The sequence below is a fragment of the Protopterus annectens genome, chromosome 3.part0 (assembly GCF_019279795.1).
Source record: "Protopterus annectens isolate FY-2018-M chromosome 3.part0, PAN1.0, whole genome shotgun sequence".
In the NCBI taxonomy this organism is placed as follows: Eukaryota; Metazoa; Chordata; order Ceratodontiformes; family Protopteridae; genus Protopterus; species Protopterus annectens.
In genome coordinates this window covers 844,040,424-844,060,631 of record NC_056731.1, presented here as the reverse complement: position 1 = coordinate 844,060,631, position 20,208 = coordinate 844,040,424, and the positions used below count along the sequence as shown (strand labels likewise).

The 20,208-nt window shown below is 39.4% G+C and overlaps 1 protein-coding gene across 4 annotated transcripts in view; it reads left to right on the top strand.

Moving 5' to 3' along the window:
• The window catches only part of PIGN (phosphatidylinositol glycan anchor biosynthesis class N), a 1,150,670-nt gene that overhangs the window by 829,088 nt on the left and 301,374 nt on the right, over positions 1-20,208 (top strand). For all 4 annotated transcript variants that reach the window (XM_044065181.1, XM_044065178.1, XM_044065179.1 and 1 more), the window contains one exon: positions 15,163-15,265. In XM_044065181.1, the coding sequence (XP_043921116.1) occupies positions 15,163-15,265 (103 nt within the window). The remainder of the gene's footprint in view (positions 1-15,162; positions 15,266-20,208) is intronic.

Genomic DNA, 20,208 nt, shown 5'->3' with positions numbered 1-20,208 from the left:
AGTATATTTACTGGCCAGTGACTGAATTTTACCAAAAAAATTTCAATGGCACTTCTTTTTCTCAGTTTCTTTTTTTCACACTGGGTGAGCTGAAGTTATGCTGTTGATCAGTGTGCAGCCATCTTGGAAGTCTCTTTCCTATCACTCTTGTAGGTTCATAGCTATATACTAGGCTAACGACTATCAGGGTCTTTATAAACCTAGCTATGCAACCTAACCCTATTGTGTCCCAGTGTACCTTGGGTGTCTATTAGGAGAGGTATGTTAGTTTGGAGATAGCTAAGGGCTTTGTGGGTGAGGATATGTTAGTTAAGTAATATTTTACTTACTGTCTGCCTCTGTCCACTAGAGACATGTGGCCCAGACCAGGTGTGAATTTAAAATTTCACACCCAGTTGTCAAGCAGAAGTCTGTTCCATAGCGTAGGGATCCTTTGAACCACATAGAGATCTCACCACCATGCTCTGTTTATGTTGCAGGTAAAATTTAAATCCTTGAGTGTAGTGTTTCTAGTATTTTTTTTTCTTTTGCAGATGAATCAGAGATCCATCAGGGCTGGATATGAGGGTGCCTTATGTGCCATAAATCATCTCTCAAGAACTAGTAAGAGACTGTGTGTAGTGATAGGGTCTTAAGGCAATCTGTGTAAGACAGTGTGTTAATACACTTGATTCCCCAGTGAGGAATCTCTGTGGATATTTCAGCTGCAGCAAATGCATGGTCAGGTATGTGCCAAAAGGGGCATTGTACTCAGTGATGGGTCTGATAAGAGCCAAGTAAAGTGCTGCTATAACTTCCTCAGACCTGGATGCCATACCCTTATTAATAAGTTGGATGTGATAAAATGAGTTTCTTACCACTATCTTGGCTACGTATTGGTTGAAGTTTGGATTAGTGGCTACATGCTTTCCCAGATCCCTGACTACTGGTTCAACTTAGGGCTATTTTATTGAGTGAGTAATTGGCTTGTGTGAACATTTTCTCAAAGGGCATTATTGTGTACTACTTGGTGCTGATTTTTGAACTGTGGCTTTGGCAGCAGTAATTTGTGTGTGTTAGGTTCTCTTGTATTTTCTTACGTAGATATGCATGTTATGCAGATGATATGGTTGTTCTTCATTCCAGTGCCTCACATTCAACTATTCAAACCCAGCTTCAGTCTAACCTCCAATCTGTCAATTTTTGGCCAAACAACCATAAGCTACTCCTAAACACCACAAAAAAGATATTTGGAACCTCAAAAAAAGCCAAAAAATACCCTCCTAAAAATCTCAGTATTGCAGATCTCAATGGCTCCTCAGTAGAAATAATCACATCCTTTAGATACTTAAGTTTATGGCTGGACCAGTCACTTAACCTCCAAAACCACATTGAAAACACAAGGAAAAGATCAGTTCTCTTTTATTGTGGTCCTTTGAAATAACTCCCTTTCTCTCCAGATTAGCTAGAACTGCAATAAGCAAGGGAGTTCTCATTCCTCAACTTGAATATGTCTTCCCCATCATAGCCACAGACTCTATAAAAAGCTCTTGTACTGTACAGTCCATTGCAAACAAAATCTGCCGATTCATTTCCAATTCTCCCCCCCTCAGGAACATCGATGTATCACCCTCTCCAAAGCCAATTGGCTGCCAGTCTCCTACAGAGTTGAGCTACTCCTAAGGTCTCTTCTTTTCAAACTCCTTCAGCCAAGTGACTTCCAACCTGTTGCAGCCAAACGCCATAATAAAACCACCCCTACCTCTGCAACCTCTCTCAGTTAGCTTCCTCACTGCAGACACCCCAAACCATACTGCATTGTATTACTATTCCTTCTCCATTCTTATACCCAAACTCTGGCAATCTCTCCTTCCTTCACCTAAAAGAAGTCTCCTCTTTCCCCATGTTCAAAGCTCACCTTAAAGTCTATCTCCATCAAAAATCTGACTGCAAGTGCTTTTCCTCTGGACACATAATCTAACTTCCTCCACACCTGTAACACTCCTACTTTGACCCTCTGTCCCCACCTGATGCATCCTTCTCATTTTTACTACTAAGATTAATTCACATTTATTTTTTTACTCTGTTAATATTTAGACATTGTATCAGTTTTCTATGAGATTATCTAACTTCTGTGACTATTCTGCTAATTTATTCTATTTTTTATGAATATTTCACCCAGTCTGTACCTGCAAATAGTCTATTGTGGTCAGTGTACTACCCCAGTAAACAAATTAATAAATAGATAGTGCTTACTTCCAAACTGTTGTTTGATTTTTTGATTGCTGGATCCCTCCTTAGATTTACCCTTTCCCAAGTATCTGTTCATCAGGCCAAGGAGGCAGTACAGTAGAAGAACTGATATCTCAGTACTAGCCCCTCCAGAACTTAAAAGACATAGCACATGCTTGGTAAGACAAAGCATTTGGTACCTACCACAGACTTGGATAATTTTTCTGAAGATGTTTAAGAGAAGAACGGTATTCATCTTCAAGCTCCAAAAGTCCCAAATTCTTCAGTTACTTCAGGAGTGTGGGCGGCCTTCAGAGGCCATTTTTTTTTTCTTCTGAGCAGAGATTGCAGCAAGTGTACAGGGTAACAGAGGTGTCTTCATGAGTCATTCTTCCATTGGTTGATATTTTTAGGTATGTTGCCAACTCTGCCTGAGAACACCCCTGTACACCCCTGTATTGAGATCCCTGTTCCCTGAAGGTTGGCCAAGTGTTTCCTCTCCTTATGGTGTGCTTCATGTAAAAGAACATCCCAAATTGTAATGTAACTATGTTTGAGATGACCCTGACCCTTTAGGAGAATCTTGCTTCTCATGATGCAGCAATTTATTTAACACACTTGCCATATTTTCAGAAACTTAATGGGCATAATGCAGCATTCTGTTGATTTAGGGTCTGGTATTTCAGTAAGAGAGAATCTCTAAGTCCTAGACAGCTTTGGCTACTGCTGTAGGCAGCCTAATGCTTCAAATGTTTTGCAGTCCAGGATGACAGGCTCTTGAATTTCCACGTGAAACCATTTAAGGCTCTGCCTGACTGCATTTACTGAGTACATTAAAGCATCTTTTATGAATTTCCACTTTTGAGAACTCCTGTTGTTTGATCGAGAGACTCGCGACTTTTTAAATCCATACAGCTGTAGGAATGAAATTTCATCCTGCACAACATACCTTCAGCAGGAAGCAAGAGTCAGTGGACATCATCATTCTGCTGAAACCCATACCACCAGTAACAGGATTCTTTTGGCTCACATCAGCCATCTCCAGCTTGGGTCCAGGAAGGATACTGGCACATAGGCTAAGACAATTAGTGGTTTCAGACCAATGAATGGCAGCCTCCTTTTGATCCACAGCAGTCCTGACTTCCATCTTGGACAGAGTTGGATGGAGGTGCATTGTTTGACTCTGAGCTGTTTGTTTTTACAGAGGCATGAATAACTGCCAGTGGCCTTCAACTGGTTCTGTTGTCTGCTCCCCATCACAACAGTTGCCTGGATGTCCCTTTTCACCCAACAAGGAAAGAGGTGCAAAAGCTTCTAGAAGAAACAGACAAGCTGTATGTCAAGGAAGGACTTGAATATAGTTTTATATTCATTTTCATTTTAAGAATAGACAGGCCCTCAGGACTATTCTAACCTTGACTGACTTCTTGGTCAAGCTTTAGTCAGTTCTCTTTGTATCTTTCAGAGGGAACTGCACATGCTGTTAGGATCTTCAAGAAGCTTATCTACACATCCATCTATATCAGGTGAGAAAGTTTGTTTACTTCAGATCGAATGTAGAGCCAAGGAGTTCACTTATGAAAGACAACGTGCACGGTCACAGAAACCATTGAAGTACACAAGGATGAACCAGCACGTAGAGGATTGCTTGGAAATACTTTTATTGAAATCAAATATAAACCAAATGAAATGGCTGATAAGCCAATGCAAAATAGCAGACCGGTTTCAGCTTTAAGCAACCTTTTTCAATGCTCAAAAAATAAAGTTTGTGTCTGAAACATCTTCACCATTTCCTGGTCTTATATATTGGAGCCCTTAAAGAGACAGGCACCACACACCACCACAGTAGCCAACCCAAAAGAGAATTGAAAAATAGAAAATGTACATATATAAAAATAAATAAAAATGATTACAAATAACATCCCATGCCATGATATCAAACCTGTGTACCAAAATATAGATGATAAAAAATGTACATAAAATATGTACATAAAAAATGAATGATAAACATGATGCATAAGTAAATGTATACACAATTAAACCTATGTATACCTGAGTGAATATCAGTCTAATAATTCAAAGAATTCAAAAAACAGAATAAACTATATATAGTTGTCTATAGTATTATTCTGTTTCATTTAACCCAGGCCTGAACAATCCCCCTAATTTAATAATCCACATGTTCTCCATATGATTTAATTTAGTATGCCATCCTGCTTTAAAGTTCCTGTGCAATACTCTCTTGTCAATAATAACAAATTTGAATGCAGCAGATGGGTGATAAATGGTATGTTTAAACAGTGCATTGGATAAGCGTTTGTTCCTGATAGCACTCATGTGCTCACCTATTCTAAATCTGACAGGCCTAGATGTTTGGCCTATATAAAAAGCTGAGCAAGTGCACGTTGCTAAATAAATCACCCAATCTGAACTGCAATTGGCGAAAACTCTAATGTTAAAAACCCTAGAAGTATTCTTACTTGTAAATTCGGTTGTTTTAGAGACATGTTGGCAAGCAGTACAATGGCCACATGGGAAACAATCCACTAATATATCCCCAAATAACGTGGTTTGTAGTGGAATGGTAGGAATATACCTTTTGTAATGAGTGAGGTATGAATTGATGTTACGTCCTCTACGATATGAGAATGAACATTGTTCAGGTAGGATAGTATTGAAAAAATCATGTGACTTCAAAATGTCCCAGTGTTGATTGATAATGTCTCTGAACCTATCAGTGTTGGTGCCATAAGTAGTTACTAACCTCAAAGGTTGACCAGAAGGTACCCTCTCTTTCGATCTATATTCCAATAAGCCTGTTCGTGTCAAACATTTAGTTTCATCCATAGTAAAAGAAAGATTATGTTTATTATATCTACGATTGATGAATCTTTCTGACAAATCAAGGCTGCAAGTAGAATATTCTTGTTCCGAAGAACAAATACGTCTAATACGCATGAACTGAGATTTTGGGATATTTCGGATGATGTGGCGTGGGTGGGAACTTTTGGCATGTAATAATGTATTATATTCCGGAAATTTCTGATGGACAGAAGTGGCCAAGGTGTTGTCTGAAAGCCTAGTAATGACCACATCTAGAAAGACAATCTTATCATGCTCAATATTAGCAGTGAATTTGATGCCAAAAGAGTTGTTATTCAAATAAGACACAAATTCGGCCAGCTGATCCCTATCTCCACGCCACACCATCCAACAATCATCTAAATACCTGCGCCAGATATCTAGATCTTGAATGTATATATTCCTTTGAACATCATATATAAATGCTTGTTCATAATATCCCATAAAGAGATCTGCGTATATCGGTGCAAATGATGCCCCCATAGCAGTGCCCTTGATTTGCCAGTATGCTTTTCCTTTGAAATAGAAAATATTTTTGCGTAAAACAATTTCAGCCAATTTAATCAGAAAATTGTTAAAGCCTGTAGAATACAAATCAGATTTATATAACCAATATGAAACTGCAAGAATGCCCACATCATGAGGAATGCTGGTATATAGGGATGCCACATCCAATGTACAAAGCCACCAATTGGGCTCCAGTTGAGAATCATTAATGATGTTTAAAAATTCCGTGGTATCTTGTATACGGGATCTAACTTGTTTTAATAGTGGTTTCAGGTGGTGTGTAAGAAAAGCTGACAGTGGCTCCGTTAAGGAGCCTCTGCCGGACACAATAGGTCTGCCCGGAGGATGGAAAGGGTCCTTATGTATTTTGGGTAGCAAATATAAATATTGTGGAATTGGTTCATCCACCTTCAGTTGTGTAGCTACCTGATCAGTTATAATTTCTTGTTCCACTGCCAGATCCAAAAAATTTGAGGTAGGATCAATCATCATTTCCATATAATAACTGGAGTCTGATAATTGTCGTAGGGCTTCTTCCGTATATGTTGTATAATCCATGACTACAGTAGTGCCACCTTTGTCAGCCATGGTAATAACAATGTCATGGTTATCCTTGAGTTCAGAGAGAGCCATTCTTTCAGCTGAGTTGAGATTATTAGATTTGGGCTCATACAAAGTAGAAGAGTGTAAATCTTTCATTACACAATCTTTAAATATCGAGACATGTTTATTCATAGGTGGAATGAAAGTAGATTTGCCAAATCTAAAATCAGATGATCTTTGAATGGTATCAGAATCTGCAAAAAATAACTTAAGATTAAGTAATCTACAAAAGTCATTTACATCTTGTAATAAATGATTTTCAGAGACAGGTGCACTGGGAACAAAATTAAGGCCTTTATTGAGTAGTCATACATGCATAGGAGAAAGATCAAAAGATGAAATGTTAAAAACATTATTGGTTATTTGACCATCTGTTGTAATAGGCACTGTAGGGTTGGAGACCCCAAGTCTAGAGATCGAAGCCAGTCCCTACCAATTCTGCACCCTTTCATTCAGTATTACAGCTGCTGTGAGGTAGTTATGCAAATTGCATATCAGTAGTAGCCGCTCATTTAAGATTCCAGGACACCAAAGTGTACCCTTATTTGGATGACTGGCTCCTAGCACTTGACACCAAGGCCAGACTTTACTTTGCATCTTTGACTCATTGTGACTCACTGAGAACTTTCAAGTTCTAATTTATTTTCATATTTGTCTTACAAGACCCTAAAGATATAATAAGTTAGAAAACAAATAAAAAGAAAGATGAAACAAAATTAATAATATACCTTGTGTAATCTAGTAAAAAATGGACCTGCTAAAGGCTAAAAATGATGAATGCAGGGCAACAAATGACCTTTATAAATTCCAGTCTCACTTTGTCTGAATTCTTGCCTTTGTAGAGTATTGCAGCAATAGTTCAGCACACATATTTGAAGGTCTTACTCTTCTTTTGAGCCCTTTTCTGCAGCTACCCTGAGCATCTGGACATTAGGCCGAAGTACAGTTTTAGTAGTAGAACTAAATCATACCATTAGTCACATAAGAATCTTGCAGTGGACATTGTACCTTGGAACACCCAGTCAACATTGCAGAGGAAAATCTTTGCATATCACACATTATAAAAATTACGTATATTCACCATGATACTGGTAACCTGTCCATCAGTCATCTTGTGAGAAAGCCATTGCGTCCATCCGCCCGTTGCACCATTGACTATAGATGTGTCAGTCTCTGGTTGCAGAGGCCACTTAATACAGGACATGTGGTACAGTCAATTGTCTACTATACATATTAGTAATCTATAGATAACAGCAGTTTTCTCCATGCATGAACTGTTGGTGCATCTCCATCATGACCACATATCGTTTTGGTCAGCTAACATGACACTAGACTTTTCAATCAACCAGAAAGGGGAGATTCATTCCTCTACCCCTTGCTGAAAAGCTATGAGACTGTAGGAGTGGGCCATCAGTTGTATTCTTTCAGTAGTCCTCATTACAAGCTGGATATGGCCCTTAGGCCAAGGTTGCCTTTTGGGGCCACAGTGATAAAAGTTATGCTCATTTAGGGCAGCCACCCAGGAAGTTTTAAATAATGACTTTGACTGAGAGTTTCTGCAGCCAGAGGGATAGATGCAAAAGGTGCAAAAGTTGTGGGTACTCACCTTTATGCTAGGTCTGTGAGCAGAGCTCTGACTTGAGGAAGCAAGCTGTCATCCCCCTGCTACCTGTTGAGGTGTATTGTTTCACTTGGTTCAGAACTCAGGAGGTAGAAATGAAGTCTGGCTACAACACCATGACATAATACTTTAAAAAGACAAAACTTATACTCTTCTTACCTAGATAATGTCCTGCCACACATACTAATGTTTTCATTACCTCTTCCAAGAGTGTTATCCTGGATATTCTCCCAAGTACCAAACACTTTGGAGTTACTCTCACAGTAAATTAAAATTTGACCTCCATATGTCAAACGCCATAAAAAATCGTCAAAAACTGGGTGCCTTACATAGAATCAAAATCCATCTTTCAGAACAAGCCAAAAAAGCTACAGCTTATGCTTTTCTTAGATTGCTTCTAAAACCATCTGTGGACCTACAAAGCTGATATATATATTTTTTACATTTGTTCTATTTCACTGCTTTTTAACACTTCTGTGCTGCATTTATTGATTTGGTTGAATTTATCACTGTTTTTCAACCTGCAGTTAAAGAAATGCTATCTGTTACTGTACTGCTCGTAGGCCATTTTAACAGTATTCTGGTATTTCCTAACCTCTTCTGATACTGCAGAAGCCGTTTTTAGTTTTTCAAAGTTCACCTAAGTTTGCCAAAATATTTCTAAATTTTGCAAAGTTTTTCTGGTTTGTGAACTTATTTCCAAGGATTCTTGATACTGCAGGAGTTCTGCCTTTTATTGTAAAGCATTTGTTACTGCACTTGAGCTCAAAACTGGTTGTTTTACACTAAGAGGGGTTTTCTGCACCTTGATTGGAGCAGAGGGCTGATTCAACCCATCCGAGATGGGAACCGCAGGTGGAAGGCTTATGGTGTGTTTATCTGATTGGCCTGAAGGGTAAAGAGTGTAAAAGTCTTTCATCCTGCTGGCATAAAAGTTTTGTGTTTGTGTGATGCACAAACATGTTTACCCATGCTTTGTATATAAGCAAACCTCTCCAGTTTGAAATCCTGTATAGGAAACAGTGTCCATAGTCTCTCACTGTTCATAGCTGTTCGAAGAGCTGCCAGTTTGCACAGAGGGCAGCACCACTGCAGGTCGTCTAATGGTGTACTGCTAAACACTCTCGGAACTTTTAAATGACTCTTCTCTACACCTTTCTAGCTACTAAGGATATGATATAATGGATAGGCACTTCGCTATCATCTCTGTTTCTGGCCTGGTGGATATAAGCATCCTGAGGCAGTGTAGTAACTGTCTCATGTTCACTGACAACCATTTAATTTTACAACAAACAAACATAGTGTGTGAGAGATGTCGATACATAATGTCATTGGAGGCAAAGCTGTCAAATACGTACACAAAAACTGCAAAACAGGTTGTCAGTGTTACACCAAAAACACTGACTACCAACACTAAGGAGCAAACACATTGACTCACATGTGTGGAGGTACTTACTTGTAATCTACCCATATCTCCAAGACCTCCTAAAAGCATCTCTCATTGGCCCTGTGCACACTCAAAAAAGCACCTCACATAACCATAACTCTGAAAATCATGTTAGCCCTGTTTCCAAGCCCATAAGGCAACACACTATACAGTTGTTGGGGATTCCATTGTAAGACATATTGATGTTCTATTCACCAGGCTAAACATGGAGAATATCATAGTGAGCTGTCTGTCGATAGCCAGGATCCACCAGATTCTGCATGCACCTTGGTCTTTAAAGCACAAGTAGCAGTATGACAAAGTCATAGTCCATGTGGGTGGAATCTAAGATGTACCTATATGAAAAGAGACATGATGGAGACTCTGAATGCATGTCCTAGGTGGGTATGAATGTAGCCTTGAGAAGCATCCTACCTATATCAATGATGATGCCACAGTACTAGCAAAAAATGATTTGAGTTCAAGTATTGGCTTAGTTTCTGGAGTCACAACAAGGGGATCCAATATCTATCAACCTAGGGAGACATGATTAAGAAACCACAATGCTTTAGCAGAGATGGTTTGCACTTGTCACCCGGATACTGGCAAAAACTTTATCTAGTCTCATAGTGCCCTTTTAGGCCATGCCAGGTTGTTAAACCCTCCAACATAACAACAATCACTCATGACTACGTAAAAGTGCTGCTGCTCAACACTAGGCATATAAGTAAAAAGACTGCACTCCCTGGAAGCACTCCTAAGCCTGGAGAACGCAGACGTATATGCAGTCATGGAAACATGGTTCAGAACCATGGAAAGCACTCCGGCTATCAAAGGCAACAATGCCTTTTGTACATTTCGATCTCCCTCAGCTCAGGGTAAAAGAAAAGGAGGAGGTATCTCAGTATTCATAAAGGACAAGTACACTGCTACACTGGTCCAACAGCATGACACACTGAGGTATTCCATGCCCAACTAACCATATGTGCAACCCCCCTATCATATCCCTGCTAGCTACAGATTGCCTAACATGAGTGTAGAAAAACACACCTCCTACCTAATCCTACTGGAATCTCTTAATATTCAACCTAACACCATACTATGAGTGACTTCAACTACCCCTCCATAAACTGGGAGACTTATACGACTTATAATTCACTTGCTCAGAGGTTTGTGGACTTCATCAAAATAAACACCCTAGAGCAACTAGTTAGCTCTCCAACATGAGGTACAAATATCCTAGACCTAGTACTCATGAACATGGGGATGCTGCTCTCTCCCATGCATTAACTCATCCCTTGTAATATCTGACCACAAAATGATCTCATTTAGTATTAAAACTAATCTAGAACCACCATCAAACTCCAAACCTGTTAGGAACTTTGGTAAGGCCAGTTACCTCAAACTAAGTGACAGCTTATTAAACTTCTAAGCCCCTTTGAACCTAGATGACAGTGCCGTCTACTATGAGCTGTACACAGAAGTATTGTACAACCACATTCATAGCTACATAGAGGAGGCAATACCCGTCCAAGTCAAACGTATGATTACTAGCAAAAATAAACCACCTTCAACAAAAGGAAAAAAATGTTCTCCAAAGCCCAGAAGGAACAGACAAAACAGTGCAAAAAGACACTCACCATTGTAAACAAACAATTAAGCAAGTTGGGTAAGTCTACCAAAGCAAATTGTGAGGCAAAGATAACCTGCTAGATGAAAGATAACCATAAGGCATTTTTTTTTATTTTGTTCATAACCTAAGGTGAAATGCTCAGCAGTGTGCTGAATTAATCATGAATGGCAACACTTAAACCCAGCTTGAAACTATAGCAAACCTGCTGGCTGGCAAGTTCAATTCAAACTTCTCCTATCCATCACCTCCTACCACACTCAAAGAAATACCCACAACCATTATCCTACTGGTCATTACAAGGTGACAGGCCCTTACTGCACTCGCTAAAGCCAAAAACACAGCTCCATGGATCCCAATAGCATTCCAGAATGCTTCTAAAATAACTTAAAACAGAATATATCAGGGTCACTAGAAACCCTCTTTAACCACAACCTATGGAGGTCGTTTGTCTCAGAGGAATGGAGAACTGCAACAGTCATTCATCCCTCTGCATTAGGGATGCCTATCATCTGATGCAGGAAACTACAGACCCATAAGCGTGACCAGTCTTATCTGCAAGGCCATGGAGAGAATTAACATGGACCTGATCAATAACCACATAGGAACTCTGCAAACACAGGACCAGACCCAATTTGTCTTTGTAAAAGGGAGGTCTTGCCTGCTCAGTCTGGTGGACTTCTTTGAGAAACTCACCAGGGTCAAGGATAAGAGTAGAAAGGTATCCACCACTTATCTAGACCTGGCCAAAGCTTTCAAGACAATCCCCTACTCAGCGATCATAGATAAATTTATTGAAAACCACTACATCATCAGATGGATAGCTCACTGACAGGGCACATTGTCCGGATAGGTGAATCCATTTCCGATAAGAAACCTTTTACTAGTGGTGTCCCAGGGCTTAGTGTTGGGATCCCTCTTGTTTGGTATATACTTCGGTGAAGTAAAGGCCAATGTTGGGGGTCTCCTCTAGCTCACTAATTTTGCCAACAACTCTAAGTTGGGAACACTCATTGAATCCCCAGATGTTACTGACATCCTACAAACAGGTGAAAAAATGACAGTGCCAAAACCATTATCTGAGACTGAATGCTAAAAAAGTGTGATCATACCCTTCACTAAATCAGATATCCCTGCAAATTATAATATTGATTGTTCACCCCTAAAAGTAGAACCAGTGGTGTGGGACCTAGGAGCACAGATAGTTAGTAACATACACTTTGATCACCAGGTAGTTGTGGTAGTAAGAAAATCCTTCTGTGTGGCTCAACTTATAAGTAAAGCCACGGCATCAAGATCAAAGGAAGTCATAGTGCTATTGTACTCAGCCCACATCAGGCCCATAATCAAGTGCAGTGCTCATTACTGCATGTACCTGTCCAGGCACTTACAACAACTGGGGTGGACCCAAAGGTTTCTCACAAAAAAAATGCAACGCGCATGACACATATTTTATGCAGACCTAGTAAAGGCCCCATCTCTTTACTCAATCTCATATAATTTATTGAGAGGACACTTATGCCTGACCTACAAAGCATTCTCTGATCCACCCTGATAAAAATGTTACGTATTTGCAAGAACAATTTTACAAGGGTCACATGCTCCATGGACCTGAACCTCATTTGTGACTCCCAACAGATCTTGCTGGAGAGACAGATTCGTATTCCAAAGGCTACCTTGTCTATGGAATAAACTTCCCATCTTCATAAAGAAAAGCCCATCCGTCACTTTCTTCAAAAAGAATTTGGATAAATGGATGGGGAAGAGTAAATTCACTCCCGGGGTACTTACTGCCCATGTCCCTTATGGAAGGAGGCAGTCTGTAAAATGACTCAGGGTTCCAACACCAAACAACTCACTACCCTGATACTACCCCATCCCATATCTGGGAATTAAGGCATAATATTGTCATACCCTTGGTCTTTTTGGCTAGGCTGTTGTGCCATTAGCTTAGTAATCAGCTATGAACCTGACAACCCACTCTGCTGTATGCTGCACCAATCTGCACTAACGTTCATACTACTCAACAACAAAGACTAGAGCAATGCTACAATAAAATAGCAAGTTTTGCATCTGGTGTCCCAAGCAGAGCTCAACACTGCATTGCTAAACTTAAAAGCAACTAGATGAAATTTCCCATCTTTCTTTAATATACCACCCATCCAAAAATCTTTCCCTAATCTCACTGATGAAGTGATTCTGTTCCACAAGACAACACTCTAAAGGCAAATATGTTACCTACCAGGACAAGACCTCAAACTCATAACAGTTTCAGGAAAAAATTGTCTACTCATCCCCTTAACTCTAAAGTGTGTCCCAGCTTTTCTTTTCTTGAATAATTAGTTGCACACCCCCCTCACACACACGCACACACGCACACACACACGCGCACACACACGCGCACACACACACACACACACACACACACACACACACACACACACACACACACAAAACTATGTCAAACCTCAGAGTTTCTCCTCTCATCGGTAACTCTACAATTTTGTTCTTTTCATAACTATTGATATGAATTCTTGACCTCTTCTTTTCTGTAACTTTGATCATGCAGATGAACAATGCAGTCTCTCCTCACATTTACACTCAATTCTGTAGCTTTTTACATTTTAGTATTTTGAATGTCTGTCAACAATTAACCATTGATCTTTTTCTGTTCCTGTACTCCTCACTCTTCTACAGCTGGCTTAACCTAACTACTCCCTTCTTCATTGCAACCCCCTCCTGTTTTTCTTTTTGTTACTTTTCCTTCTTTGATAACTGCTGCATGCCACATACACCTAGATTCCTCGTCTATTTTAAATCTGTAATCACTGTACTATAAATATTGTTTGTACTGACGTGTCTGCTATAATCTTTTTTGTAAGTTTTACCCTAACTAAATATGCCTTTGTAGCTTTTCTCTTTAGACTTTTCCTAAAAACAGGTCTTGCATGGGTCAGTTAGACATTCCCGATAAACAAATGTAAATAAATAAATAATGACCCACTTGCTTGCTTTTGTTGTTTGTTTAAGGGACAGACCAAGAGTGGTTAGCAGCCTGGAGCAGTTCTACTTGCTGAGTGGCATTAATGCCTGCATTGTAAGTCCTGATAGTTCCTGGAATCTGATATTTTTTTTAAAGATCCAGCATCATTGTGAGTAATTTTCATGACTAATGAGGTATACTGTTTTTCCCTCATGTACTCCATACTTTCAGATAAATATAAACATTGTAAACTGAATTGTGATAGTGCTGGAAAATGTATTCCAAAATGTGTAAATGCTACAATTTTTGACCTATTAAATGATAGTCTTTATACTTGCCATATAAACACATTCCACTTTTCCAACCCCAGCAGTTTCCAAATGCTTAACGACACTAAGTGTGCAGATATCATCACGGCTAGATGGTCATCCTTTTCTTGCCCTGCATCATGACAAGATCATAAGGAATGGGCTAGCATCGGTCAGGATGTTACTGCCATGTTGCAACATTTCTCTCTCTTTGTTTAATTTACTTCCTTATCATATCCATTTCCCTATCTTGTCTGTCTCCCCCATATGAAAGATGGTTGGACTTAACTGGTATGTGAAGCTGAACAACAGCAAAGAGGGTACCTGTACCACTGTTTGGTTCATTCCTTCTGTGTGCTGCCCCCTTTATGACTGTCTAGATCTGGTGAAAATTGAATGCTGTATTGATATGGCTTTTGAATTATAAATAATGATAAGTTTGGTGAATATCAGGAAGAACAAGAATTATGGCTGGTACATAATTTTTCTGTTATTCCAGTTTTTAACATGTGGTAAAGGCCACATTTGGACTTAGTGAATAGTTATGCCTTTCAAGAAAACATTTCAGTTTTGCTGTTACTGTTGTTTTCTCTGGACCTAAAACAGATGTGTTCTACTAACTGTCTTGTCCTTTTCAGTTGATGCAGACACTCCAGTGACCTTGACTGCAGTTTTAAAACATAGTATGTCTTCCTATACTCTAGTAAAATGCATAAACACAAAGAAATATAATTTTATAGCAGCCCAGACAGTCCCAGACCTCAGGTCAGTTATGAAAGGTTTTGGGTTATTACTCAGTAAAGCCATTCTGAACTGCATATCATCATTCTTACATTATTTTTCTGTCACCGCAGAGTGAAACTACACTACTGATCCATGATTACAGCATTTATGATGCTTAGCTTAAGTTCTAAAAAATACTGTGTTTCATTTAAATTGTGGTGAAATATGCTTCATGACATCAGCGTAAATCTGATTTAATGACATATGATTTTCTTTTGTTTATTCCAGCCTCCTCCTTTGTGGTACCATTGTTGAGTGAAACTCTGCTCTTCCAACGACTGCTAAGTATATTTCTCTCCTTGATGTCAACTTACCTTCTCGTCAGCACTGGGTATTTCTTTTTCTCTTTCCTCAGCTTTTAATGTTTTAAGTTTATTTGAGATTATCGTGAATGAGCAACAGTTTGGGTTGGTTACATCTGAGTCGATTACTTATTTCCTGCATTATCTTGCCTCATGTCAGTAACATAAATCTCAACCTCTTAGCACAAGAAATGTGGGCAAAGCCCCAAAATAGGGACAAATTTTAAATATTGCTCATAAACTTAAAAAAGTAGTTATAATAAAAGGTTTGGTGTTACCATACATTTTCTGAAAGATATGAAGTCTGAAACTCAAATATATGTCAAATTAGTGAAGTCAGTCCTCACTGATTTGCTGGAAAGCCACAAATTTTATAAGGAACAGACCAAAATTATACGGCAAAAATCTTGACATTATGGGAAAGTCTGGACACTTGAGAGGTATGGTCAGTACTAAAAAGCATTCCTTATATCAGATAACAGTTTAACTCCACAGATACTAAAAAGTAGGAAGTGTCCATTTATAAACAAGCATACCACCATGACTTCACTACATCCATTTGTAAGAATGAGGGTGTTTATCAGGATTTTTATTGAAGATGTTCATGTGCATGTTTGTTTGGGAATGTAAGTATTTATTTTTCACACACACAATTTAGACATATTTGTGTGCATACATTTCATTGTGTTTATATATACCTACAAACTGTAACACATTGTGATGATCTTGTATATGAGCATAAATATGTTTGTAGTTTGTGGTTTATACATATGTACATGTTGAATGTTTTCATTTTACACAAAATTATACGTATATACACACACACACATATATGTGTGTGTGTATGTGAGTGTGTGTGTATGTGTATATGTATGTATGTATAAGTATAATCACTTCTTTCTCCTTGATCTTCCACCCCTTCTAAAAGGCCTAGGGATTCTGATTCTTCCGATGAAGAGTTGGATTCTGGTGAATAGCCTTTGGCATGCTCCTCCCAGATCCATTCTCCTCTCGCCTTGCAGTCTGATGAAGAAGATTCACTTATCCCTGATTCTCCTTTTGAAGAATTATCTTTTGGAGACACTGTGGTCTGCATGATGGAATAGTTGAAGTGGGACTGTTTCCAGGTTTATGATGTTGAAAAAAAGATGGTATCAACTCTTGCAAATGGTCTCTCCCAGACCTCCTGTAGTCCATCTTGTTTTAAATGCCCTTTTGGATACCTTTTCTACAACTTCTCAAGCTCCTGAATGACAACCTCAGACCTTTAAGAAGCCAAATAGATTTTATAAAGTCCTTTTAGATCTCAATCTTTGTACAAAAGTCCTTCATCTGATCCTGGTGGTGTTTCCATGTCCACATATGAGCCATCCAAACTATTATCTTCTTCCAAGCTTTTAACTTCTGATCAGGGCAGCCATTTTATGGAGAAGAATGGGAAAAAGTGTATATTTCTGCTACTTTGGCCTTCAGGGTCATTAATTATCAGACCTACATGGCTAGGTATGTCTTGGCTCTTCTTCCAAAACGTAGATTTTGACTGATATGCTTCATTCATACAGTAAGAATTCTGCCTTTTCTGTTTTGAGTTCTGCCTCTCAGCTGGCTCGCCATTCCATTAAATGAGGTTGTGATGCTGCTGATGTCTGTTCTAGGACAGCTGCAATAGGCTCTGTCATGAGGAACCTTCAGGCCTTAACTGAAGACATTAAGACTAAAGTTTTAGACCCCCCCCCCCAGACAATTAGAATCTCTTTGGTACTGCTGCTGCAGAATTGTTTAAAACTCTTCAGGATAAGATTATAGAGGACTTGAAGAAATCTTTGTTTCCCCCTATCCCTAACCTTTGGTTCATAGGCAGCCTAGTTCCTAACCAACTTTTCCCAGGCAAGCCTCCTTAGAGTTGTAGGAGCCAGAAACCTTATTTTCCTGACAAATTTGCTTCTGTCTGACATCTAGCCTCTCCTCTCCCTTGGCCTGATTCTTCTGTACCTCAGGCCAACTATTTATTTTCCTGTTTGACAGCAGATAACCATAGATGCCCAGATACTGTCCATTATCCAAAAATATTTTATAGCTTACAAGTCCCTTCCTTCATTTTCCAGCCTTATGAAGTCTCCTCCGTACCAACTCCCTCATTTTCCTTTAGGTCTGCAGGATGTAGTGGAATAAGGAATCATCCAGTCTGTCCCCTTGTCTCAGCAGGGAACAAGTTTTTATTCCAGAATGTTTCTGGTTCCCAGGAATGGGGGGGGGGGGGTCATGGAGGCCTCTTCATAGACCTGACTTCACTTAACAGCTTTCTCAAGGTCCCTTCTTTCAGGATGCTCTCTCTTTGCACACTTTTACTTCCTCAAGTCTTTCTGTTTTTTTTCTGGATTTAAAGGACACTTATGTCCACAATCTTATTCACCCTCTCTTTAGAAAGCTTTTTTATTTATTTCTTCCTTTCATTGTCAGTTCTCTGCTTTGCCTTTTGGTTTATCTACAGCTCCAATGGTCTTTACCAAATGTCTGGCCCCTGTGGTAGCCTTCTGCAAGCTTCAGGGAGATCAAATATGATGTTATTTGCACAATCTTTTAATTCAAGCCCTCTCACAGCAGCTCCTGCTTCATAATCTGCATTTCATTATGCTGCTTCTGTGCAGTGTGGGGTTCACCCTCAATCTCAGAAAGTCTGTGTTGATGCTGTCTCAGGACCAGGGATTTTTGGGTTGCAGGATTCAGACAATTCCAATGTTGGCTTGTCTCCCGCCTCCCAAGGTCCTCTCTTTGACTGCTTATTTCCAGTCTTTTCTTTGTCTTCCAGTCCTTCCTGCAAGGGAATTTCTCCAGGCTCTGGGGGACATGATATCCATCATTCCCTTGATTCCCTCTGCCAAACTCCACATGAGGAAATTTCAGTGGTACCTCAAGACTGTTTGCCTCCAGCACTGCCACCCTCTTGAGTATCTGGTTCCTTTCTTGCCTTGTCTGAAGTTTGAGCTCCATTTCCCTGAATCTGTGTCTGCCTTTTCTGGTTCCTCTCCCTACTCAGGAGCTATACATGAATGCTTCTGGTCATGGTTGGGGAGCATCCTTCAACAACCCAAAAGTTCAGGGTCTTTGGCCCCATCAACAACTTACAGACCACATCAACATCAAGGAAGTGAGGGCTCTACTTCTAGCTCTCCAGGCTTTTCACTCCCTTTGGTTTCCAGGTCGTCTGAAGTTTTTACAGACAATACCCCACACTCTTGTGGTATATCAACAGGTAAGAAGTACAAAATCTTTCCATCTTTGCTGGCTGGCTCTTCATGCTTGGGAATTTGCAGTCTGCCATCACTTGGTTCTTCAGGCAGTCTACATTCCTACTGAATGCAATCTGAAGCAGACTCTTTGAGCAGATCCAGGACAAATCTTCATGAATGGATGCTTCAAAAGGAGGTGTTTCTGGACATTGTACATCAGTGGGGGTACTTCTCAGGTAGATCTTTTTGCCTCCCCTCTGAACAGACAACTTCCCCAGTTCTGTTCCAGAGTGCCAAGCCCTCTGGCTTGGAAAGTGGATGCCATGATTTTTTTCTTGGAATTGGACATTTCTGTATGCCTGTCCAATTCTTCCTCTGCTGTTAAAGGTCCTGCACAAGATCATGTGGGAGACATCCAAAATATTGATGGTGGCTCCCTTTTAGTCCAGACAGCACTGGTTCCCCCTTCTCTTTCATCTGGCTAGGGACAATCATCACATGTTTCCTCACAGGATGGATCTTCACATAAAACAAAGGATCTCTCATTCACCTTCACTTGTCGACTCTTCAATTGACACTTTAGGTGATAGAGTATTGATTCCTTTTAGCACCAGTTTTCTGAGGACATACTTCGGGTTTTGGAGGCCAGAAAACCTACTACTAGAAAATCATATGTGACTAAATGAGTGTCTGTTTGGTGTCTCAGGCATTACCTGGACCTTTTTTCTGTGGCGGTTCCTATGATCCTTTCTTATTTGTGTGATTTGCTTCATTCTGGTTTGGTATATTCATCTGTTAAAGTTCATTTGTCAACGATTTCCTCTTGTCTACCTCTGAATCCACCTTTAGCTTCTATTTTTGAAGTCAAACAGTTTTTAAAAGGAATCTTTCATGTTCATCCACCAAAAAAGCCTATTCCTCCTTGGAAGCTTAAATTTGTTCTTGAGAAATTCAATCAGTCCCATTTTGAACATTCAGTTTCTTCTTCCATATAACATTATACTTGGACGACTGCATTGTTAGTGGCTCCACTCATGGCATTTCCTCCTTTTTTGTTGTCTCACAAGGAAAGGGCATCTCTTTGTACAAATCCTTCTTTTGTGCCAAGGTGGTTAATGATTTGTCCTTTACTCTGACCATCTTCTTTCATTTTCCCTTCTTCACAAAATCCTAGTGAGAGGGTTCTTCACACCTTGCATTTACATAGACAGCTCAGATATTACTTGGACAAGACCAGCCATATCGGAAAATATGAGCAACTTTTTATTTCCTTTCATGCCTGAAAATTGAGTTTGGTGGTTTCTAAACAAACCATATCCTCCTTGATTTCCAAGGCCAATTCCTTTTGCTGTTCTTTTCATGGCAAGTAGCTTTCCTTTTATTTATTTTTTATTTATTTTATTTTACATTTGAAAGTCTGACTAGGCAGGGTTGCCTGTTTTCAGCAGAGGCTCAGGGAGTAAAGCTCCACACAATATGACAATCCAGGAAACATATAATAATACAAAATGTCAATCCACAGAAAACTTACAACAGTTTAGAAGAGAGGCTAACAAATTTGTCAAAGATTCCCACAGGAGTATTTATAGTACAGTGAAGAGATGAGAATATTCACAACATTGTTAAACATAACAGCAATGTTAAGCTGAAAGACTTGATAATTTAATTCCATACATATTGGTATAGTTTGTATTACAAGGAATTACATGGGTTTTGAAGTTGTAAGAAGATCTAATAACAGA